General features: G+C 39.8%; 1 protein-coding gene across 3 annotated transcripts in view; it reads right to left on the bottom strand.

Annotated features, from left to right (window-relative positions):
• Window positions 1–23,035, bottom strand: part of st3gal3b (ST3 beta-galactoside alpha-2,3-sialyltransferase 3b) — a 28,169-nt gene extending 5,134 nt beyond the window's left edge. The window contains exons 1-13 of one of the 3 annotated variants that reach the window (XR_015068133.1): window positions 22,568–23,035; window positions 21,321–21,468; window positions 17,612–17,674; window positions 17,134–17,175; window positions 15,269–15,311; window positions 14,656–14,748; window positions 11,822–11,916; window positions 8,664–8,727; window positions 8,485–8,580; window positions 8,141–8,327; window positions 1,994–2,140; window positions 1,775–1,884; window positions 372–518 (exon numbers count right to left, since the gene is read on the bottom strand). Coding sequence is in view for 2 of the 3 variants with exons in the window: in XM_085929343.1 (XP_085785469.1) it covers window positions 372–518; window positions 1,994–2,140; window positions 8,141–8,327; window positions 8,485–8,580; window positions 8,664–8,727; window positions 11,822–11,916; window positions 14,656–14,748; window positions 15,269–15,311; window positions 17,134–17,175; window positions 17,612–17,674; window positions 21,321–21,429 (1,086 nt within the window). In the remaining variant the exon portion in view is untranslated. The remainder of the gene's footprint in view (window positions 1–371; window positions 519–1,774; window positions 1,885–1,993; window positions 2,141–8,140; window positions 8,328–8,484; window positions 8,581–8,663; window positions 8,728–11,821; window positions 11,917–14,655; window positions 14,749–15,268; window positions 15,312–17,133; window positions 17,176–17,611; window positions 17,675–21,320; window positions 21,469–22,567) is intronic. The other 2 variants (XM_085929343.1, XM_085929344.1) reach the window with 2 other exon arrangements.
• Window positions 23,036–25,042: the final 2,007 nt, after the last annotated feature.

Here is a 25,042-nt window from a genome sequence, read left to right as displayed (position 1 = left end):
AAACGGTAGAGGACGAGCTTGGAAGGTGATTCGGAGTGGCCATACGTTGAATGATGGCCAAAGTGTGGAGAATTTGGACACTTGTACAAACTCAACATCTTTATTCATTCATTTTTCTACTTATTCCAAACATTGGCCGGAAAAATTATACTGTAGCAAAAAAGAAATGAATTAACTCAAAATTTTAATAAACTAAGTACCAAAAATGGATCAGTAATTATTATTATTTTTTTATTTGCTGTTGCATTCAACAAACAGTTGAGACTGTCAGACAAGGCTTGCCGAAATCAGTGACCACTTTCATTCCACTTATCAGCAGGTTGTCACTTTATTAATACTCTTTACATTTCCTTACATCCTTAAGCACTCACCTCTTTGATAGCAGACATCTTGACAGCCTCGTAATAGTGAAGAGGCGCGTGGGGCGCGTTCATGTCATAGCCGAAACCAGCCACCGCCACCTCGTCACAGTTATGCAGCGCCATAGTTATGGCAACCGTGCCTAAAGTTGGAATGTTCTGCAGCAAAGACACAGAAGTTCTGGATCAATTTCAGACCATTTTGAATTTTGCGCACTTGGCGCCCAGTCACACTTCTGTCTCCAGAGCGACTAACTAAACGTTGATGACTCGGTCATTAACTATTACGTGTAAGACGTGACCCCCGTCTATGACTCGGTGATCTACGGGCCTGAACTGCGCTTCCTTATCGCCTTGGGCCGCCGCTGATCGAGGAAGGTGGGGGGTTATAGATTATATGTGTGTGCGTTTTGTTTAAAGAAGAAAGAGTGGAGGGAGGCCCCATTTAAATCATTACTCTGATTTGCAGCCCTCGGGCAAGGTGGACCTGAACAAGCAGCTGGCCAACCCCCTACTGTGTGCTCTAATGCAGATTAATTTACACACCGTGGTACAACCAATCAAGCTACTCATTCGTTTCCACATACATAAACATACAGTATGATGGTCAAAAGGAGAGATGGGGGCTGAAAGGCCGGAAAAACAAAACAGAGTAGAACACAAAACCCTGCAGGTTTAGACGGCAATACAATTATACCTTGAAATACAAATGTGCTAATCCAAATGAGCAGAAACACACTGTCACCAGATGCCCACATGTTGAACATATGTCGGGTTCATGAAGGGGTGTTTGGAGAGCCCCGGAGGACTGCGCCTGGGTGATGCTCACTTATAACATTGCCGCTTTACTTTCCAACAACGCACGCACATAAGCATCTGATGCAGGGGTCAAACATATCAATCAAGAGCTGGGTCAGAGTCCAAAAGCAGAGATTAACTGCCTCAATGTTAGAGAATTGATTCCAATACGGGAATCTTGATTTTTCAAGAATCCCCCCTCTCCCCTTTATACTCAATGTTTTTAATGGCTCCAAATTTTACCGAGTTGCTAGCAACATTTTTGTGGTGTCTTACATTTGGAACGTGCACTTATTTTCACATTACTGGGATTATAAATTTTATCAAATACGGAATTTGTCACTATCAACTCGCAGTTGATAAAAATGTTCATTTTGGCTTTAGTGATTACAATTGTAGCATACCCCCCAAAAATTTTGTTACACTAATTTCTTATATGCAACAATTATGACCTTCAGGGATGCCAGTAAAAAGCAAAAAAACATCAAACATCGTCAAATATTTGGAGAAGTGACAAACATTTCTGGTTAGAATTTAAAAAAAAACTACAGCTTGATTCATTCATGTGTATTTCCCCCCCACACCATTTCTTTCCTTTCCCTTCAAAGATAACTTACAAGCCAGGTGGGAACATTTTGTGTTCCAACGACTGCCAAGTCTCAATCACTTGAAGAAGGTGGATACTTTGTCTCTTCCCTGTGATCCTAAACAAATTCCTGATTCGGTCCTTCCACAAAGATTAGGGAAATTATAAGCCAATTTCCAAGCCTAATGCTGGTAATTCTTGACTGCTGGCTCATCAGGAAGCTGCAAGTGTGTGCCTGCATTAGACTTACCCCTTTTCCCATTATGCCATTGTTAAAGGGCAGGCCGATGAACTGGAAGGCAGCCTCCTGGATGAAATAAGGGTTGAGGATTCTCATCTCGCTGGGATCACGAGGGACGTGCTGGGCCACAGACTTCCAAAAACCTTCTGTACCTCGCTGGTGAGCCAGGTGGAACAGAGAGAAAGATAGAAAAAAAAAAAAATAGATGTCAAGTTAAAATCAGAACCATGCCGACCTTTTAAAAGATTGTTTAATTAAAAAAAAAAAAAAAGGAAAAAAAAAGGGGGGTAAATAACCGGTTTTACAAATGCAAGTTTGCCCGGTCTTCATTTTTCATGGAAAACACATTAAGTACTTATCTTTTTTTTTTCTTTTTTTTTTTTTTTAAGAATTGGGTGGCTTTAAAATGAATTAATCACCCCCATGTTATCAATGGGTATCACAGATTTTTTCTATTCGCAAGCCAGCCCAAACGCTATCTTCCACAAATAGTAAATTTATGTTAACAATAAAAAAAAATTGAAATACACTCTTCCTTCTTCTCCTGCTGCACTGAATGTTTAAACTGAACTGACATCAAAGGTTGAATATGGTATTTCAAAGCAAGAGATTCAAATCACACCTTGACCTGAGGGCATTGCAGAGGCCAAGACTTTTTTTTTTTTTTATACATAAAGCAATCATCGTTAGGCGTTTGGGAAGCCAGCTAGACAGACAGGCAGTGCAGAATAACTCAACTTAATGAAATGCACTCGTTCCAGTCAATTATTTCGACCAAACAGCACAGAACCCGCCAGAAAAAGTCATTAACCCGTCTTGGACAACAGTTTCACGCCTCCAATGATAATTTCCTTAGCCCATTAACTGTGTCAGACGATAAACAAAATGACAAACAAACCAGCGGTGCGTGATTGACTTGGCCAATAGTATGACTTCCTAAAAGGACTAAAGCTAGCCGGATCATAAGATGAAAATGGGAATCACCTGTTCAAATAGCGCTCGCTTGGTTACCTTTGATATATCCATGCATGACTGTATGCTTGTCGTGCGTGTGTGTGTGTTGGCAGAGGCAAACAAGTCTGCCGCATTCAAAAACAGTGGCGGCTCTTTTTTGAACTGAGGCCCAGCTCTGTGCTTTTGGCAAGCTGTAACAGGAACAACAGCTCATCTCTCCTGTCAACACAGCTTGTGTTTGCCAGAAATCTATTTAGCAATGTGTGGATGTGTATACGTCTTGGTTACGCTCAATAAAGAGATTCAAACGTATTTTTCACACACAATACACAACTTCACTTTGCACAGGAATGACCCGACATGTAATGTACACATAGCAATGTGACAGGCGGTGATCTTTTTGATGACCTTCACAAATGGTGCCCAAAATGTGGCCCAGGGGCCATTTAAGGCCTCTCACTTGCTTGATTTAAGCCATCTAAGCAACGATTTAGAAAGTCATGAGACTCACAACTAGCCAACTGTGGATTGGTGCTGCCACAATTACTACTTTCCTACACAGCTTTCGAGGCACTCCGAGACACCAGAGGCATTGCTGTCTTTTTAAGAGTTCACTAAGCAATATTAAAAAGGTTAAATGCAAGTTGTGCATTGTGTAAGACTGAATAGAAGCAGCGAAGCCAAGCAGTCAAAAAAAAAAAAAAAGCCTCGAGGGAACAGGATGTTGCCTCCACTTGGCTTGACTGCTTACCCGTGTGCGAGTGTGTTAGACAAGAAGAACACTGCAAAGCTGTGCCAGTGGCATTTTAACACAGACGGCACAGGAAGTGTCTCAAGACCACTCAAACACATTCTCCAAAGATGGACAGAAAAATGTTGCCGAGATCGTCGTGTCACCAAACTGCTATTGGAGAGGAAATCGCTTTTTCTCTTGTCCTGCAATTGCTTATCGTCAAAAGGGCCGAGGACATTTGTCAGGACGTGTAAATCTGCTTTTCAGTAAAACACCTGTTAAAACAAGCTTTAACTGGGACGGAAAACTCCAACACTCACTTTGGTGAACTCAATGTGAAATTTTCCACTTTCACTTGCTCTCAACCACAAAGTTGACTTTTTCTCCCACAGGAGAAATGCTCTTGATTAGGGAAATTTCTCCATACAAAAAAAAATCCTATAAATAAAATATACAAAAGTATAAGCTAAACATTGTGGTGGTTATAGTTGTGAAATCGGATTACACAACCTAACGCTTACGTTCAATGATACAATTAAGATGAATCAATGTGAGCAGAGAAAAAATACATTATAGGAGGGCTGCTATTAGGAGTCAATGAGGTGGAAAAGTAATGCAAACAATAAGGAATGCTCAAGGCACCACATTGAAGCCTTCATTTTGTAATGAATAATGAGGTCTCATAACAAGGGCAGCAACAGCAGCAACAGCAGCAACATAAACGATTTTGGGATGGAAGAAAATCCGTCCTACTAATAAAGTGATTAATGCCCTTGATTAATCCGATTCAAATGGATTTGGCATTATTCAACACAATAATAACCAGCTCAGTGGCCTAGTAGTAGAGTGTCCGCCCTGAGACTGGAAGGTTGTGGGTTCAAACCCCGGCCGGGTCATACCAAAGACTATAAAAATGGAACCCATTGCCTCCCTGCTTGGCACTCAGCATTTAAGGGTTGGAATTGGGGGGTTAGATCACCAAAAATGATTCCCGAGCGCGGCGCCGCTGCTGCTCACTGCTCCCCTCTCCCCCAGGGGATGGATCAAAATCACATGGGGATGGGTTAAATGCAGAGGACAGAGCCCTTTGAGACTGCTTGTGATTTAGGGCTATATAAACTTGACTTGATTGATTGATTGATTGATTGATAATAAGCTGTCATATCCTTACATTTACGGCTGTATCTGCATATGCCTTTAAGGGGTGAGCAGCGATAGGGCTGGATGATTATGGGGAAAAAAAGTTTATCAGGAGTATTTGAACATAGATTGAAATCATGATTACTAAAACAATCATTGATTTCAAAACATAATTTTTCATGACTTTAAAATAACTGGCTATCTTTTCAGCCAACGTCGCTTGATCATGCATGCCATAGTCTCTTAAATGTCGCCCAACTATGTGGAAGTGCACCCTAATTGGTTTCAATACCCCTTTAATACCCTTCCAAGTTTCAGTCTCTTCACGTCAACTTAGAACGCAGGATTTACAAGCGTTCAGTTTATTAGTAAGGAAAATCACGGCCATAGAAATCATGACTAAAGAGTTTAATACTTGGGATTAGTTGGAGATATTGTCAAAGGGCGAGGAGACCTCGTATAAGCCAGGAGAAGTGGGGGGATCAAACGCGTGTTATGGGAATGAAGGCTAAAGTCCTAAAGTGGAAAATGGGCAGCATTTGACAATAGGAACTCCAGTCCTTTATAATTTCCATTATAACATCTCTGATTCATCCATGCGACAAAATATCAAATAATTGTTAGGTTATTTTCAAACTGTCTATACTGTGTATCACCTCAAAAATTACTGCGCTAAGTATCATTTTAGTAAGGGAAAAAAAAAACATTCTCTGGACCTGTCATTCAACACGCACATTGAATCTTAATTCTTACAAGTAATGCGTACATAATCATTTGACGTCTGGAATAAGCTCATTTTATCCACGGCATGAAGAGGCCTTTAATTCCTTGACAAGCGAGCATGGTATAATTTGCAATCGGGACGTTATAAACCACCGTTTGAGGATTTGGCCGGATGAAGTGATGTTTACCATGGTCCGTGGTTTACCGTGGTCCAACCACGGAAGGTAGATTTAAAGTCGTTTCAAAACTAAAACAACAACTTCGAAGTACTAACAAACACATGGTGATTGGTCGAGCTAGGCTCTTGTGGTGCATGGTGATGGATAGGCACGATGTTGTCCACTAAGCAATGGGATAAAGGTAGCAGAGCAAACTCAAGCTTGTTGTTTTAAATATGTAAATATTTTGGAAAGCTTGCATGAATCTATTTTGAGCATTTGCACAGATCTCAAATCTTTAAAAAGGGGCGTACAGTGTTGTCTAAACATAAAATGACTTTCACAAAAAAAAAATGGGCATGAAAAAATTATAATAAACATTTTGAATGAAATAGGAGGGCATTGAATTTTGAGTTTATGTTTTGACTTTGTCTCCATTCCTGTTGTATGTTTTAGGCACAGAGAGGACAAACACACAGCAGTGACAGAACTTTCACCTTCAAATGGCATGTTTACTTCTTGCTGTATACCTTTTGCCGTTTCTGTTTGAAAATATCACAGTGTAAACAAACAACCGTGGTTTTTTTGGTGCATGAACTGACAATGTACACTGAGGATAAGGGAAAAAAAAAATCCAAAACGTAGATAAACATGATTTTTGGTGGTTGTTATCTTGCTGCGATTTGAGCACAGCTTGTAAACGGCAATCAACCGGGCTTGTGCGCACATGGGGTCAGACTACGCACTGGAATGAAAAATATGTGGGGCATCAGAAGGCAAAAGACACTTAATTTAAAAAGAAAGCCTAGTGAAGGAGTAATTCATATGTATTTATTTTATTCATTTATTTTTTTTTATCTACAGTATGTCATGCATGGGAGTGTGTTGGGGGGGGGGGTTAGGGTTAGATAAAAGATTGTATCATTGCCTTAGAAACTCTCATTTTGTTTAGTCATCCAAGAAGATATAGCACAGCCAAAGAAAGCTCACTGGCCAGCGGCTAAATGAGACAATACAGGACCGCTGCGTTATGTTCCCCATCCTTAAAAAAAGGGAAGAACAAATGGGGCCTGCACTAGCTTTCATAAGCAGCATAGAGATAGAAAAGGCCCCAAATACCCCCTCCAGCTGTTATTCTAAAGGTTTTGCAAAGCAGAATAAAAACTCAAAAGAATTGACTGTTGTAAAGCAGCCCAAAGTTACATGAAAGCTTGCTCTCCGGATGGCAAAATGAAAAGGAGTAAAGAAAATGGGGAAACCCCGATGTGCACTTTTTTTTTTTTATCGGTTGTTACATTTGCGACGTTGTGTCACCATTCACTGGCGACTCAAATTTGGAATCCAATTGGATTACCGTGAGAACTAGTTACAGAACCCCAAAAACCGCACGCCATTTTGTTCGACCTATGCATTACTGCTAGAAATGTGTGAATGAAAGCACGCAGTGCACAAGCGCACACGCACACTAGCATCTCCTTGTGTTTGTTTTCCATGTATTAGCGAGTGCTAGGTGTGAGTCAGATTATATAAAGCCAGGATAAAAGTCTTTTAACAAGATGACAATTCCTTTAAAACTACAGCTGAGACTAAAAACCCACTTTGAATCGTAAAGGGATATTGTTGCCACGGCAACGAGTGTTGCTTTGGAAAAAGGTCCCAGGGGCTCACATGTTCTTGCTAAAACATACATTAAGTGTGACAAAACATAATTGGGGATATGGTTTATAAGTTGATAGGGGGATTCTATAGCTATATAGATATTTAGATGAATAATTTTTAAATAGGCTTCAATAATAATAATTGCGCCATTGTCCACTGAAGAGCCTTGAAATAATCTCAGCTGTGGAGATACTTGGAATGTTCCTGACAGATTTTGAGTGACCATGAAAAAAGGAGATAAAACTATTTAAAAAGTTATTTCTCTTTTATAGTCCAAGACAAAGACACAATATGGTCAGTCAGACCATCTGGAGTTTTTCCATAAATATCTCATACAACTGAACTATTTTGACAGAATTAAAATTGAGAACTCAGCTGTGAGTTGAGAGAAAAGAAAGGCCTGTATGGTCGTCATTTTATTCTCTGTCTCTCTCAACTGATCTTTCTTAAGAATTTAAACCATCTCCACCAGAGTTAACATTCATGATGTTCAGGTGAAGGAATGTACAGAATGTAGGTTAGGCTGCTATGTTTTGCTAGAAAGAGAACAGACACTCAAGCAACTCAAGCAGCATAATTCCGAGAGGTGCTACTTTAATGCAGAAATGATGGGGGGGGAAAAAAAAAAGAGCGTGTGAAATAACCTTATTGAAAAACTTTAGGGTCTTCAATTATTTCAAATTTAGCGCTTTAGTAAAGTTTTGTTAGTTGTGTCTAAAGTTCTTTTCATATTGCCCATCTAATGGCTCAAAGGCAAATGCATGTAATTCTCCCCAAAAATATTCTTACCAGTCTCTCCTTGAAGACCATCTGTCGAAGCCACTTGAAGTCCAGTGGTTTGAAAGCAGAAAAAACAAAAAGGGAATCCTTTTCGTAGTGTTCCGGCTTTTGAATAGCTCCCTCTGGGTAGGTAATTCTCATTGTTGTTTTGGTCCCTACATCCTTGCCGTAACCTGCCACCGGAGCTTCGTTCAATCTGGAACACAAGGAAATCCCGCAATGAGTTTGGAAGCCATTAGTCAATATTGTTATACTTTTGATCATCAACACTAAAATGAGCATTTAAAAATTCATAATGTGCACTTGAATCGTGCACAAATAAAGCTTTTGGTAAATAACAGCAGCGTACTCACCTGACCACGACATCGTAGTCATCTATACGTGATCCCAGAGATTTGTTGGACAGGATACCTCCGTTGCCAACTATGATGCATTTTTTACAGCTTAGACTAAAATGTAGACGGCAAAGATTAGTGGGCAAGAATATATGAAAAGAAGGCTTTATTTGTGGCATCCTGTTTACGCAATTTACCTGTCCAGTTCATCTCCTAGTCCAAAGTTTTTGGTGGTTGTCAAAATGCTGTCTATGATTCTCTCTGGGCAGCAAAAAAATAAAAAATACAAAAACAAACCACATTATTTGGGTCAGTGTTCTATAGTTTTAACTCATTCACTGCCATTGACAGCTATAGACGTCAATTTGTAAATGGGCTGGCAGTGAATGAGATATCCGCCTCAATAAAAACTCAACAAACTGCCAAAAGGAACTTCACAACAAACTTGCTGGTCTTGAGCTCAATTGGAGCAAAGATCATCTTCTTCCATTTCTTCAATTAGCAGAGAAGGTGTGAGCTTCAGAAATAGAGGTGATGGGAAGTTATTGATGGGGGGGAAAGGCTGTCTTGAGTTCTTATGAGGAAACTGACATGCAGGGTTCAGAAAGGTATGTGGGTGTGTGTCAAAACTCTCCATAAAAGCACTCAGAGAGGAATGCGGTTTTCAAACACGCGCAAGTTCAGTGGGCGATATTCAGCTCATCTCCCTGCATGGTGAGAACCCCTGTGATCGGAAGGGTGAGGAACGCCGATGTTTAGTCATAGCGCGCATTCCTGCCATGTTCGACAGCGAGTTGTGCAAGTGTCGTGCTTTCAGCGTTAGACCTTCAATGTATTTATAACCTCGCCTGCTCACCATGTTTAGGCCCATCATACTTGAAGTTCTTCCATTCATAATATACGTTTAATTGATTCTGTGACTACAATTGCAACTCAAAGCACTCTTATCTCAAATCATCTTTCCATATTGACATGAGAGGAAATGTTAAATGTTCATTACAGCCCCCCCCATGTAAAGTTTTTTTTTTTCTAATAAAGGAAATAGAAGTTGATGATGTACTTTATCAAAACATACAATATTGACATTAATTTATTGGACAATGTGCTGAAGGAGAGAATTACAGCTTTTCTGCAAGTAATTATTCTATGCAGAGAATCAATACAATGCAAAAACAATATTTTTTTATATCACGCATTATATCAAAATATTCCTGTGAGTATTTTTAGGTCTACATTTGTTGTTCCATCGTTTGTGTTCAAATAACCACCGCCTAAAAGATTACAACACCGCAACACTGATGCTTTTAGTTAGCCTCTCTAAGGCATTTTACATTGTTTGTTAGCATTGAGCTTAACAGACTACTGGGGCAAGCAGCATTATGTGGTTGTTTTAAATACTTTAAATACAATTCTTTGCTTTGTTTAGTTTGACAGTAAACAACTCAGAGCAGCAATAAACAGTATCAAGCTTGTTTTTGAAGATTTGTTTGCTCGCTGCCAAAAGGCTGCATGTTGTGAAATCTGTTGGGTTCCTTGTCAACATACAGCTTTCATATCATATATGCCAGATGTAATGTTGCCCCCCCTCAAACCCCCCCCCCCCCCCCAAAAAGACCAGGTTAAAAAGCAGGAAGAACAGGTGGCTTATCACTATAAAGGAATTAATATTTATCAGTGATATATATATATATTTTTTTTTTTTTTTTTTTTTTCTCCCCCAGATGTATGTTTTGCCATATAATTGGGGAGCATACCAAAGCAAAAAGTTAAAGTGAGGGGTTGTTTCAGACATTACACAATCCCTTTCACTCTAATGATTAAACTGCTGAAGGGGAGAGAGAAAAGCACCAGGCCGTTGTTTGGATGTGGTGTCGATGTCTGGCGTCAAGCATCACCCTGAGCAGCATAAACACACACTTAAGGACCACACCTGGATCTAAGCAGCTCTCAGTGACAAATCTCACTTTCCAGAGGATGGCACCATAGCTAGGCTAATTGTTGTAGGTAGAACACTGAACATTTCATAACACACAAGTATGTGTTATGGCACAGGCACAGACAAATTGTCGTAGGCCATAACACTACACTGGAATCACAGAAATTTTTAACGGCAACAAAGAGGAAGAGTTTTGGAAGTATCAACTGCATATAAACACAGACTACTTGCTGGAAATGCTTCAGCCTAAACAGAATAAAATGTCAAGTGAGGAAATAATGGCTTGTTCTTTAGTAGGATGGTGACAACCGATACATTACTAATGATTTTTTTTTTTTAATATCCAGACATTAGTTATGTCACTCATTTGGGCTGTAGGGAGGTGGCTTATTCTAGCTACATTTGGGTGAGAGGCTAGCTGTAACCTTTATAGCTCAACAGTAGATAACATATATGTAATCAGTATTCCAAATAGCATTCTTTTTTTAATTATTATTTTTTGTAGTTTTCAATGCAAACGTGTGCTTGCTATTATATAGAGGTACTGAAAATGAACTCAAATATTTTTGAGTGGATGAAAGTTATTTTAGTTATCAATATAAACTCCAGATTTGAGTCAATCCAATTAACAGCAGCATGACGTAACGCCAGCGCTACCGTAACATCCTACTCAGACAGCCAAAAACAACAAGCAAGCGAGCGCATTCCATCTGGCTGCATCATCCCAACAGCCGTAACATTGCCGCACTTTGAGACAATTAATGAAATGTAGGTACTTCATTATGTAGGAAGTGTTTATTTGAAAATGACATAAAGGGAGCATGCCCAGACGGTGCGTCAAAGCGCAAACAGGCAAGTGGAGGTCACATTGTGGAGTTATCTTGTGCAGAAGTGTTCTCATCCTTTAGTCAACCAAGTAGCATTCTATTCAAGATATGCTTAAGTTGTAACACATTGCCACGTGAGAAACGCTAAAAAGGGAAACCCGACTGTTCCACGGGGAGAAGAGAACACACAGAGCGCACAGAGTGACAGTGAGGGCATGCGTCTGTGGATTACACAAAACCCCCGAAAGAACACAAAGATAACATTGTTGCAACGCTTCAAAGTACACAACCAAAAGCCTTTATAAAGTTTTATCCTATGATCCAATGTCATTGTAAGGTGGTTTTGTATCAGAAATTTTTCATGCATTTAAGTCACATTATCAGACTCCAATCAGTGATGTCTAGATAGGCGGCCGATGAGGTCAACTCTTCATTTTATTTAAACTCAACGATAAAAATAAACAGCATCAACGCTAAAGGGGTATGATATCATCATCATATCATCGTCGTCAGCGACCACAACAAACTATTCATGAACGATCCAAAAAAAAAAAAACATGAAGGAGTCCCAAATGCAATGACCACATCTTACCTTGCGTTTTGAATCCAAAGGGTGGCAAGTAATTGCTGACTTTTGTAAGATGTTTGAAGTTTTGGTCTAGAAACATGGGCGCCGCTTTTGTGAACCTTTCAAGAGACAAGGAAGGAAAGAAAAGTGCAGGGGATGAGTTTGTTTGCTCAGATCAACCTAAAAGTAACATTCTGTCAAAATCTTTTATTCCATCGTGAACAAACCCAAACACACTCGTCTCCCGTCGAAAGAGTGATAGCCCAACGAAAGCAAGCAAATAAGTGTAAAATAAAACAGAGCTTGAGCCAATGTTTTTAATTAACTACATGACCTGTAAATTCCAGAATCGCTTCTCCCTTATCCTGTGTGTCCGTATTTGTCCCTCAATGACAAATTGATGCTGGGAAAATCAAAGGAAGCCATTTCCTGAGAGTCACACCCGAAACGAGAGCGCCGAGATACCAGTGGCCTTTTTTCTTTGGAGCTGCAGGATGGATGTGTGTGTTTATTTGACCTTCCGCTGGTGTGGGGAAACCAGGGAAGCAAAAACTCAAATATTTTCTAAACCATCCAGAAGTTGTCGATCTGACATTTACAAGTCATTTTGAAGATTACCTGCTACCTTTGCATTTTTATGTATTAGGCAACAATTCAACCACAGTTGAGTCATAAGTCATTTAAAATGAGTTCACAAATGGGGTACCTAAAAGTGATCTACAGTTGAATATATAACATATAAACAATATTATTTAAAGGATTGGAGATGGCCTTCCAAACAAGAGTCAGAATCTAATAGCTTGTTGTGGGAACTAAAGTACACGGAGCTCCCTATGCACAATGACCAAACATGGCAGAAATTAGGGGCAGGCTTCGTAACTTCAATTTAGTTTCTTTTCCACGCACCCTAATCTGTCTTTAGATGGCTTCATTATGCTCCGGCTTCAAAGCAAGCAAGCCCGAGAGGTCGATTAAGAGAGGACAAGCAGCAGCCCTCTCTTGACATTTCCAGCCAATGCCACGTGAGAATTTGCTCATAGCAAAACAAATGGGGCGTTTGGTGAACCCATCAGACCTGTAAATAAAACAGAACCCGGCGCAAATCACTTATGCCACAGCAACAGTCTGTCACTGACAAGCAGAGACGAGGGGGCTGCTTGTTGTTAAAAAGCCAGGGCTCCCGTAACAGCCAAAGAGGCTACAGCACATTGTCTTCATTTCCTTTGCAAAATCCATCTCTCACTGGCAATATTTTCATAACCGTGCCGCTTTGAGTTCAGTGGCAAGTCTTGAGTGAGACCTCCGGTACAAACAGTTTGCGGTAAAACTGAAAAATCAGCCAGGTGTGGAAAATTAATTGCATTGTAAAAGGCCAGAGGATCAGAAGACAAACTTAAGCGGAAACAAAAGAAGATTAGAAGGCGAGGCCATGGACCTGCTGATTAAAGATTGTTTTTTTTCCCTAACAGCTGAACTATCCACCACACCTATTTACACAATACCCTGGAACATTTTGATTAATCTCAATTTAAAAAAAAAAAAAAAAAAAAAAATCATTATTTTTTTTACCTTTCAAACAATTCAGTAATTACCAAAACGTGTTGATTTTTCCCTACACACAATTCTGCATGCAAATGTAGACAATGTGCAAGTTTAGACAAATGGAGCACATTGACCTACACGTTGAATGCATTCGTAATCAATGAGCTCCCATTGGGGGTTCTGCGTTGTACAGAACTTTGATGCGGCACGTGTGACTGATTAGAGGAAGTCATTACCAGGAAGGACATTGTTAATACAGCACTGCTTTGACAGTCTTGTTAAGCAAAACTATCATTTACCCACAGTATTTCATCTAAAAAAGCCATTTGCAATGTTTGTGTGAGTAAATTATAAACCCAGACAAGCCATTCAATTTAATTTTTGGAACCTATGTTTTGGTGTCAAATTGGAACTTAAGATGGAGTGGGCTTTTTCCGTGGCGACTGCAAAGCACCACAATACGATCAGAGCAATTTTTTGGAGCTATGGACAATGTTTAAAGGTGAGGTAAAAACAATATTTTTTTTAAATATACACCTATTCAAAATAATTGTGGTGTTATTGGGCCTAAGTACGGTATTTCAATTTAACAGACAACATTATAACAGAGAACAGATCAATTTGATGCTTTGGAAAATGTTCCATGCATTGGCATTAAGTCCCATGGGTCAGAAAATATGCCATTTATTGGCCTATTGCCAAGAATCCTAATGGGACAATGTCCTATAGAATAAACTGCATGAAGCTCCCCATAAAAACATAAAAAATAAAATAAAAAAACAAAGGACCCAATGACATCACAGAAAGCTGCGGCGTTTTTTTCTAGACTGTGTGGCACAAGGAGGCGGGTGATGAGTCATGGTACGACAGACAGGAAGTTGCTTGGTGTAGCTCACAGAGAAAGTCTGTGAAGATCCAGAATTTGATAGCAGAAAGATGGGGGACCTTGTATTCAAATGACAATGACTCTCTTGTGTCAAAGGGGGGATGATGAGGACAACAGTCAAGTTTTGTGGTTGGGAACGAGATGATAGAACCGTGACTGAAACTAGGGAGGATTGTACAGGAATGTGGGGGTTTCTCTCTTTCTATTTCTTAAACCCTTCAGGCACACTTGGTTGTGAATGGCATCAAACATGTTGGTGGTATTCAGAAAGAGTCATTTTCATTTTTTTTCCTCCCCCAACAATGACATTCAATTATAACTGAATTTTTACAAAGCTTTTAATCAAGCTTCTTAGGCATCTGTAGCAATTTAGTTTGGATAAATTTGGTTTTTGTTGTTGTTGTTTTTTATGAAAAAGGCAATCTCTCACTTTGGATAGATGCTTGTCATCTTGGCTGCTGCATATCCTGGCTTGCACACGCCTTCACTGAGATTGCCGTACTTGTACGCCAACTCTGGTGGCCTGGAAATAATCATTAAAAAAAGCAGAAGCACAGATTCATCAGTTCTACAGTGATCGACGAATATTAATTATAGTGACACGTGCAACCCTCCAAACCAAACTTGTCAAACAATCCACTTGAGTGATCCTTAAGAAGTTGAAGAATTCCCCAACAGGTCAACATGTCAAACGTGTGGGCAAGACAAACCAGAGAGGCCTTGTACAAATAATCATGGCAGCGGTGCTCATGCTAAAAATCGGCAGATTAGCAACAGAATCATAAATAACTATGTATTCTGTGAGTCTAGTTCAAATAAACAGGGAGAAGACGGAGGGGGTCGACATGCTACGCTTTGGCAGAGGCAAATCCTTGACTAACGGTTGCGATGTCTTGGTGACTCACATTTGCGCCTTTATAACCACTCATTACATAAAGACATGATACATAGGATTGTTAAAAATACTTTATAAAAAAAAATATATATATATATATATTTTTTTTTTTTTTTTTTTTATTAGGAAAACAAAAACGTGTACTCACAATTTTGTGTCCAACTGCAGCAAAAAGCCCTGCTTGTCATACACTGGAAGAGAAAGACAAAAAATAGATAGAAAATCATCTTTGATTAGCGTGGAAGAGATTGACATGGGGTAAAATATTGAGTTCATTACCACTGGTTCATCTGTGATGGTAAATATTGTCTACCAGCACTTGTAGACAAACATTTATCTTTTACACAAAAGCGGCGGATTTAAGGGATTGAGACAAACAAGCAAGATTAGGGAGAAGCCAGCCAAAACAGTCTGCTGAGTCTAAAAATAAAGTGAGAAGGGAAAAAAAAAGTTAGCAATCACCTATGGACAACCGAGGCGGCGGCCAATAGGTGCCTGCTTATGATGTTGAGGGCAAAGCCGTTAAGGAGACAGAGAAACAGAAAAGACGTACCATAAATACATGGGTGTGCCATAAAATGTAGTCACATTTTCAATTACTGAAATAATATTTGGAAAATGCAACCAAATCTGAAGAAAAGATTCCATTTTAAACTGATTTCTATTTTTATGTTATCTTCAACTCAAGAGATGGTCAACTCGTGACTTTGTACTTCAACTGCATTTATTAACTCCCAGTAAAATTTTAGGATGAATTCCATTTGTTCAAAGTTTAAAGTGTGTGTACATTTTTCGGGACACCCTTTATTTATGATGTAATGAGAATGTATACATTAACTACAGAGGCATGGTCTAAAGCCCGCCGTACACCAAAGCACACAGCCAAAACCAACTGGCGAATCTCTGCAACAGACTCCTCACGCTTCGCTTTTTATCCACAGTTACATAACTTAATGGGGTGTTAAATCAAGGTCTGTTGCGTTGCTTGGTATGCGGCGGGCCTGGCATGACCACAATATATCCCACCGGGCATTGTCCAATTTCTTATGACACCGCTTTGTGCCATAAATGTTGTTCAACAAAACAGTTAGGTTCTATGAGTATCAGCTCCGACAAAACTGTTAGTCTTCAAACGTGATCAAGATTATTATTATTTCAAATACTGAGTCAAACAAGTGCGATGTGTTTTGCGTAAAAAAAAAAAAAGGTGACTGGTGACAGCCAATTAAAATCAGCATTCCCAGGTTCCCACAGTGGGATACAACTAATATGCAATCATATCACATGATCTAATATAACTTTCTCTTGACCCCTACAGTTCTATAGGATATAATACATTAATAAGATAAGCATTAGTGAGGAGTAGAAAGAGCAGAGCATTACGGCTGTGGATGTGGAGCTCGTCTTCAGAGAAGCTGAAGGAAAAAGATAAAGACAAGCAAAATGCCAATGCGAGACAGCTTATTAGGAACCGATCCAAGCACGCCCTGGAGGATGACGACATCTCCCAAAGCAACCGGGGTGGACAAGGGGAAATGTACGCAAAGGGTGAAGTCCCAAGACATTAATTGCATTGTGAATTGTAAAGCCATAAAGTTGTAGAAATAAAGTATAATTGAGATCCAATACACTAAATTCAGTCGTATAATTAACTACATTTTACAGTTTTGTACCTGGGCCAGCAGAGGGCAGTGTTTCATTACAATGCAACTTCCCGGGGACAGGACGTCACAGCACACGCTGTACAATACATTTCACTATTTTGGATCCAATTTATAATTTGATGACATCTTAAAAAAAGGTTAAACTTATCATATGGGTATTCCGAATCTTTTTTTTTTTTTTATCTGTGCTAGTGGATGAACATTTCAGTGGTGTTTATTATTATTTAACAGGTGGAGAGGTTTGGCTCTCATGCCACTGAAATTTTCATGGAAGGGTCTTCTATTGTTTTTTTGATTGGGGGAGAAGAAGGATGGGCAAAAGGTTCACTTGGTGGCGCTGCGGATGTACCTGAGCCTACTATTCGTCCCTCGGAGCTATCCGTTTCCAGCTCTGAAACACAAAAGGGTTAGTTAGCAGCATTTGAGGCCAATCTTTGTCAGCGGCATTTAACGTGAAAATAAAGCAAAGGGAACCAAACGAGCGCACAGGAAGGAGAAAGATGGATTAGTAGATTTATTCCCAAGAGGCTGAATTGTCAACACCCTATTATTTAAGCAAAGTCAGATGAAATGAGAACTGCATTAAATCCCAAACGCACACTGGGTGTGCTTAGGATATTATTGCAGCTTTGTGTTGAGCAACTCGTGAAGATGAAATGAACACAACCACTTTGGGTGAGGAAATGAAAGGTAGATGAAAGTGAAAGGCAAAGCTTTAGTTGGTCAGTTAGCAGTGATTTATAACCCGTGAAAATCAACAACCGCCACCGAGCAGCCCACAAGTTGACAGTCACCCGGTTGAGATAGGCGGGCCAGGGCCCCACTACCTGGAATTCCATTCACTTCATTGCCCCTAGAGAGGACTACGGCTGTCACTTCAGCAACAAGCTCTGAAAACAAAAGGGGGTTAAGATACTGAGAGGAAAAAAAAAAAAAAAAAAAAAAAAAATCACCCATGTGAGATACAATTGCCGTACAAGTTTTTACACATGACACAAAATGAGGACAAATCCTGGAGAAATCCAAGTTTGGTTTCATGTCAAGGCTAAATTACAACTGGTTCCTTGCAAAGCCATCAAGCCTACTGAACCTTGCAAACACTAAAAATGACAAAGAAAAATAATTTGAATTCATCAAAAGAACTGGAGAAACTTTTGCACGCACAATTCCAACTGTTTGACTTTACAGTACTTTTCGCACAACTTGCTTTTTCTCAAACGAGAAGACACAGAACAACTCTGAACAATTGAGTAACAGTACTTTGTCATTGTGAGGTTTCACACAGGATGTTTTCAGGGGGGGTTGAGTCACCGCTGTCACACACTGTCATGAGCAGGTTGCAACAGAGACAAAGAGAGAATAGAGTTGCAAAAATGTCCAGAAATGGAGGTCCTTTCAAATTGATTGGTCTATTCATGGCTCAAGCACCTGTTGTGAATGCTGAACACGTAAATTTAAAGAGCAGGTCAAATGAAGTTCACCTGGAAAGGTCATAGTGCAATTTTTGTTTCATCTTCACCCAAAAGCCAAATATCACTAACTTTTTGTGAGTTGACTAAATATACACACATGGTTGTATATGATATATTTCACATACTGACAACACCAGATGGGGATCGACTCAAAACACACAAAGTTTGAAAGGGGATAATGTAAATAATGGCTTTGACAGTTGATAGTAGACTTCTTGCACCTCAACTCAAATTTCCATTGAAGCACAGTGTGGTGGGAAGCAAGACAGACAGAAAGAATTTGTGGTTGGACACACTGGTGATTGGTGATCACACACTCATAACGGGGATGGGGCTGTTCAGACCAACCACCTTTAAACTCATGTTAAATGAGAGTGAGTCACTTGACACAATTTTAAAGTATGACCGACTAAAATTTAATAAACTCCAGATGTTCCAGTAGGCTTTTCCCAATTTTTTTGCCTTCTAGCACAAGTTTTTGTTTCTGGCTATTTTGAACTGTTCACCATTCTTTCAAGCTTTTCTAAAGTTGTCATTCCGGCCGAAGAAAAAGAGCAGCCTAACATGCTTTACTGCAGGTACAGTACGTTTTTTTTTTTGTTGGGGGGGCATATACAAAAATTTAAAATCTGTCACATTATGCCATTTACAGTCCATGCATTTTAAAATTCTGGTTTCATGTAATACAGTATTTTTTTATATTATTAGGCGGTAGCCTTGAATAACCTTGAGGCACAAGTCAAAAATAAACTGCTGATATGATTGCAAACATTCCCATTGTGGGAATAATAAAAGTTATCTTAACAATAGGGACTATTGGGGAATTAAAACACTTTATGAGTCATTAATGAGCGAATTTGAACATCTAAAGGCAAGCCGTCTGTGTGAATTCAAATACAGTTGCTTGACAAGGAAAATAAGACTTGGCCCAAACACCATACCTGTGGTGACCATCTGGCAGATCTGCGTAAAGCAGCTGGTTGAGTACATCTTTATTATTGCCGACTATGTTTATAAGGTAGGAGGGTGCGGGTTCGATTCCACCTCCAACCCTCCCTGTGTGGAGTTTGCATGTTCTCCCCGAGCCCGCATGGGTTTCCTCCGGGCACTCCGGTTTCCTCCTACATCCCAAAAACATGCTTGGTAGGCTGATTGAACATTCCAAATTGCACCTAAGTGTGAGTGCGAGTGCGGATGGTTGTTGGTCTCTGTGTGCCCTGCGATTGGCTGGCAACCGGTTCAGGGTGTCCCCTGCCTACTGCCCGATGACCGCTGGGATAGGCTCCAGCACGCCCGCGACCCCCGTGGGGACAAAGGGGTACGGAAAATGGATGGATGGATGTTTATAAGGTCAACATTACTGCAAACGTATCCATATGGATTACAGATCAGATGTGTTTCCATAGCCCCCAGCCAGATAATATATGAGTACATGATAGCATTCTGATGAACGGGGACATAATTCTCTATCAGCCTAGACAGCAAAAATCCAGCGTCATCATCATGGTAAGTCAAGTGCCATACACTTAAGTCTGCGTAGATTCTCAATCATCAAGTCAGCTAGGTTGAATCGAGGCAAATTTGTTAAATGTGTCGTTTGTTTTTATTTTTTCCTTCTTTCAGAAAACGGTCAAGAATGATTAGTGAAATTATGATATTAGACTAAAGAAGTGATTGTTAATAGAAATGTACAATCAGAAAATTACCAATAGCAATTGGTTCAGCAAAATGCACCACTGAATCACTTCAGCAGACGTGAATAATATTTGCCACTCTGAACAAAAATCCGCTTTCATTTGTCTTCGCTTATGTTTTTACCTCAAACTGGGCACAGTGGTGTCAAATAAAGCAGTTAAACCGGGAAACATTCCTCATTAATCCGAAAACTAATCCAAAGTAGTCTAGCAAGCCCCCCCACTCAAAAAAAATACTGCTCTGTGGAAAAATAGTTGAAGCCAATAAGAAGACAAAGAGCAGAATAGACCAGAGAGGAAGAAAAAAAAATATTGTGGTCACCAAAAAATATTAGGCAGTTCAAGAGAAATCTTGTTTCGCCCTCTGCTGGTGAATGTCAGCAGTTTCAGAAACGCTCCTACACAGGTAAACCTGAGACGGTAGACGTGACGAGGCTTTATGAGTAAAAAAAAAAAAAAAAAAATCTCTATGCAAAACAACAACTTCATTACCACAACAAGAGCATACAGGTGACTAAAACAAAGACCTGTAGAAAAACTTCATAAAGCAGAAGTTTCTGAAATGGCGACAGTATTGTTTGAAGCAGCTTTTTAAAAACAGCAGCAAATTCATTCATGAATGGCAGAACACAAAAGCAATTGTTGTCAAAAGAGAGAGAGAGAGAGAGAGAGAGAAAGAGAAAGAAAGAGAGAAAGAGAGAGAAAGAGAGAGAGAAAGAGAAAGAGAGAAAGAAAGAGAGAGAGAGAGAAAGAAAGAGAGAGAGAGAGAGAAAGAGAGAGAGAAAGAGAGAAAGAGAGAAAGAGAAAGAGAGAGAGAGAGAAAGAAAGAGAGAGAGAGAAAGAAAGAGAGAGAGAGAGAGAGAGAAAGAGAGAGAGAGAAAGAGAGAGAGAAAGAACAAAAATAATTTTGAAGCATAATCTAAGAGCTAAAGCAACAAGATGTCCATTTAGTCGTAAATTCAATTAATCTGTCCAAGGGACACGTTTTGTATTTTCAAAGAGAAAATCTCAACTAGTTGTTTGAGAAGTCAAAAGAAATTAAAAACACTGCCATTCGAGCACAACCTCTTTGGGTGGATTTTGTGTTTGTAACATTCCAACAAGAGACAAGCCAACGAATCATGCACAAGGAACTCGTCTCAAATATTCCTTGCAACATCCACTGCACTGGGGAAATAACACACCAAAGAGTCTAAACAAACAAAAACAGTAATGGGTTGATTACGTAATAAACTATGAAACCAGACTGAAACGAACAGATGATGACGAGCAATCAGCACAAAGAAGAAAATAGAAACGTTAAAGTAAAACAGAGGGAAAATGTTTCAAAGATTTAGTGGCAATAAAGTAAGACGGGGCTTGCGACTTACGTGGCTTCTGGCCCCATACGTTCAGATGCAACTTTCCCGATGAGTAGTAAATAAAGCCTAGTACCAGCATGGGGCACAGGACGAACAGCAGCTTGTGTGTGGGCTTCATGGTCTTCAGTCATTCACATGGCACTATCCAGGTCATCACCTGTATAATGACAGCAAAACAACACCAAAAACAAACAAAACAACAAAAAACTGTTAACCACATCCTCCAGATAAAACAGGGTTCATTTGGGGGAATAAATAAGAGCTGTCATATTGCTTTCACGAGCGCTCACATCAACTGGCACAGTATGAATTAAATTTAATAAATTTTAGCCAAGCCTGCACCATTAAGTTGTTTTCCTTTTCAGTCTAACTGTTATACTGACCAATAAAATTAGCCTGATATCAGTCTTGACCATGTTAGTGTTATCTTGGGAGGAGATTTCCACATAATTTCAAACAGTGGGCTTCAACTGCAGACTAGTTGTAGATTAGAAGTCAAATACAAACGTTATTTTAAAAGGGAAAGACAACCCAAGATGTCAAAATTTAGTTTAATCTGAAATTCGCATTTTGACTAGTCAAGTGTTGAAAATGGCTTGCTCGCTTGGTCGATGCAATAAACATGACATTTTTGGGAGGCTCCTGTAAAGTGATCATTTTGGGAGCGGTGAGTCCACCTGATCCACTACTCATTTCTGTCAATAAAAATATCCTATTAAACTTCTCAAACTTTAAGAAACGCTACAGCTGCGAGCTAAACAAACATAACGGAACTTTGCGGTCCCAGCCATACACGTCAGCCTCGCTGGAGACGCTGCGTACATACAACGGCGATCGGGAAATAGTACATTTGCGTTTTTCATGCTCCCACAATGCAACAAAAACGGCCAAGTGATGGACGCAAGTGTTGCTTTATTCGCGGATGTCAGGGAGCTTCTCAACGAGTGAAAATGTTCAAACGTTAGCTTGTCTATGCTAACAGAGCCCCCCTCATTTAGCCTCCGTCTAGTCAGTCACCAGGCCTGCGTAACAAGGCACTGGTCGGCTAAATGTGGCTGCCGGATTGTTCGGTTCTATGATGCAAATGTATACAGCAAGAAGTAAAATTACGTAAGGAATTGAATTGAATTGAATTGTGCACATTGGAAAGACATAAGACCGGAATTTCCCCATTAGTGTCGCGTAGAAAGAAGGCACGGTTGCCCATAGTTAAAATAAAAAGCAGGGAAAATGAGAGGGGGGGGGGGGTACTTTACCTTATCGCCTGTCCTCGCAGTCTCTTGCTTCAACCCCAATCCTAATTGCTGTAATGGATGGGATGATAAGAGGAGCGTGTTCTTGCTCCCCTCCAGGCCATGACGCTGAAACCCGAGAAAAGTAACCCGAGGGCACCGGACGCACAAGAAGAGAAAGAGTGCCTGCTTCCACCGTTCTCGCATGCATGCATCAAGACGTCAAATGGTGGAGGAGCGCTGGGGGGAAGAGGCAGGTCCTCCACCCCGGGTAGCGGTAAAACTACTGTCACCGTTGGTCACATGAGGCGTCTCGGACGGTAAATTAGGGGTTACCTCCTCCTTCTCCTCCTATTTCTTCTCCCAACCCCTTCCATTCGTTCTCCTCCTCCTCCGCCAATGAATGCGCCTCTTTATACGAGAGGGGGTCTCACATGGTGCGACCCTCTGCGAGTCAGCTGCCCCTCTTGATGCTCGCATTGACGTCGCGTTGGCTCTTGTAAACCGGCTTCACGTCCCGTGATAATGTTACATCTCGTGTTGGTCGAGGGTGGGGGAGGGTGGGGGCAAAGGCAATAATGGAGAGTATGTTTGATGGACACCCCCCTTCGCACGCGTCAACAACGTAATGGTATGTGCCGCACAAGCAGCATTTTTTTATTGGTCTGGAACAATTAAAGGTGAGATAATAATTTCAAATTGAATGACATTCAACTAATAAAGTGTAATTGGTTTGTTTGCGTTTGTAACTGTATTTGTGTGTAATTTTGTGTCAAATGTTTTGTGTATAAATACTTTACAAAGAATAAAAAAACAGTTTTTGTCTTCACCAGTGCAATCATTGCTCTTGCGTGCTTCCTTTGGTGGACTAATAAAATCTTTCTCGCTCCCTCTCCCTATCACATCTTTCATGTCTCTTCGTCTATAAATCTTATTTTATTGGTCTGGAACACTTACAGGTGAGATAATAATTTCAAATTGAATGACATTCAACTAATAAAGTGTAATTGGTTTCTTTGCGTTTGTAACTGTGTATTTGTGTGTAATTTTGTGTCAAATGTTTTGTGTATAAATACTTTACAAAGAATAAAAAAAAACAGTGCAATCATTGCTCTTGCGTGCTTCCTTCTTTCTCGCTCCCTCTCCCTATCACATAATTCATGTCTCTTCATCTATAAATCTTATTCCAGCAATAGATGATCCATTTCTCTATATCATCCCTAAATTCTGTTTACCTGTATATATATATATATATATATATATACACACACACACATACATACATACATACATACATACATACATACATACATACATACATACATACATACATACATACATACATACATACATACATACATACATACATACATCATGGTGAAGTACCCACTTGCCCACCTCACTCTAGGATAAGACATTATGAAAGATAAGAACATCAATATTCAGATCTACTTTTGGGTCGGGATTTGGCTACGTGTAATATTAGCTGATTGTTTGCAGCATCATGTGAGAGGAGGATTCAAATGCTTGAGTCAGCTGCCTCTTTGAATATTTTCCCAGAAGTGGGTGGTGTACAGCTACAATGAGGACCTGAAGCTCTGCTATTCATGCGCAGCCTCTGTGGTCTGTTATTGTAGTCAAGGTGAGTAGCATGTGCAGCAACAGCAGAAGCAGGCCGTGACAAGATGTGTATATTGGCGTTCAATGTGTCCGGATGTCGCAAGGCGTGGTGACCTCCATGTGCCATATGGCTTAAAAGGCATAAATACTTGGGGGGGAAGTTTTAGGTGGTGGAGAATAATAATACATTAAAGATTGTTTTCAGAACAGGAATAAACTCTTGCAGTATAACTTCTGTGCAAACAAATTCAAAAAGATACTGTATATTGTTTTGTATTCTCTTGTTAGCTTGTTTGTTGTTTAATGTTAGCTAGCTTTTGATTTTTAATGATAGTTATTTTTCAGTTAGTTTTTACTTTTCTTTGCCTGCAACGGTTCCATTATTTAGCTCAAACATGACAGATACATCAAAAATGTAAATAAATGCATCATACATAGTTAAATTGGCTGCCACAAGTTTTTCTCTGACCAACCAATCAGAGGAAAGAAAAATGATGACATCATCGAGGGCCACCAATTTGCTATTATAGGATACACTGTATCTGCCAGCGCTACTGATTCTGCTGATTCTGAAGGCCATGAGCAGATTTCATTAACATTGAATAAGCCAGAGGTGAAATTTGATTGGAAAGAAGATCATAACATCGTGGAAAAAATAAAAATGTAAAAAATAAAAATCTAATTGCGATATTGAATGTAGGTCAATTTTTCCGTTCATGTTTAGGCCAACATAGAAGGCCTCAGTGACCCTGAACGCCCGCGACTGATATTAACAGGAAACCACAACCAGCGCACTTTCAAACATCTCACACCAAGATGCCAACTAAACTGGTGACGCTTTTGTCCGCTGGGTCTTTTAAAGTATTGTTCCGCAGATTC

The sequence above is a fragment of the Syngnathus leptorhynchus genome, chromosome 14, assembly GCF_054491065.1.
Source record: "Syngnathus leptorhynchus isolate UIUO chromosome 14, UIUO_Slep, whole genome shotgun sequence".
NCBI lineage: Eukaryota > Metazoa > Chordata > Actinopteri > Syngnathiformes > Syngnathidae > Syngnathus > Syngnathus leptorhynchus.
This window is presented reverse-complemented; position numbering and strand designations above follow the sequence as displayed.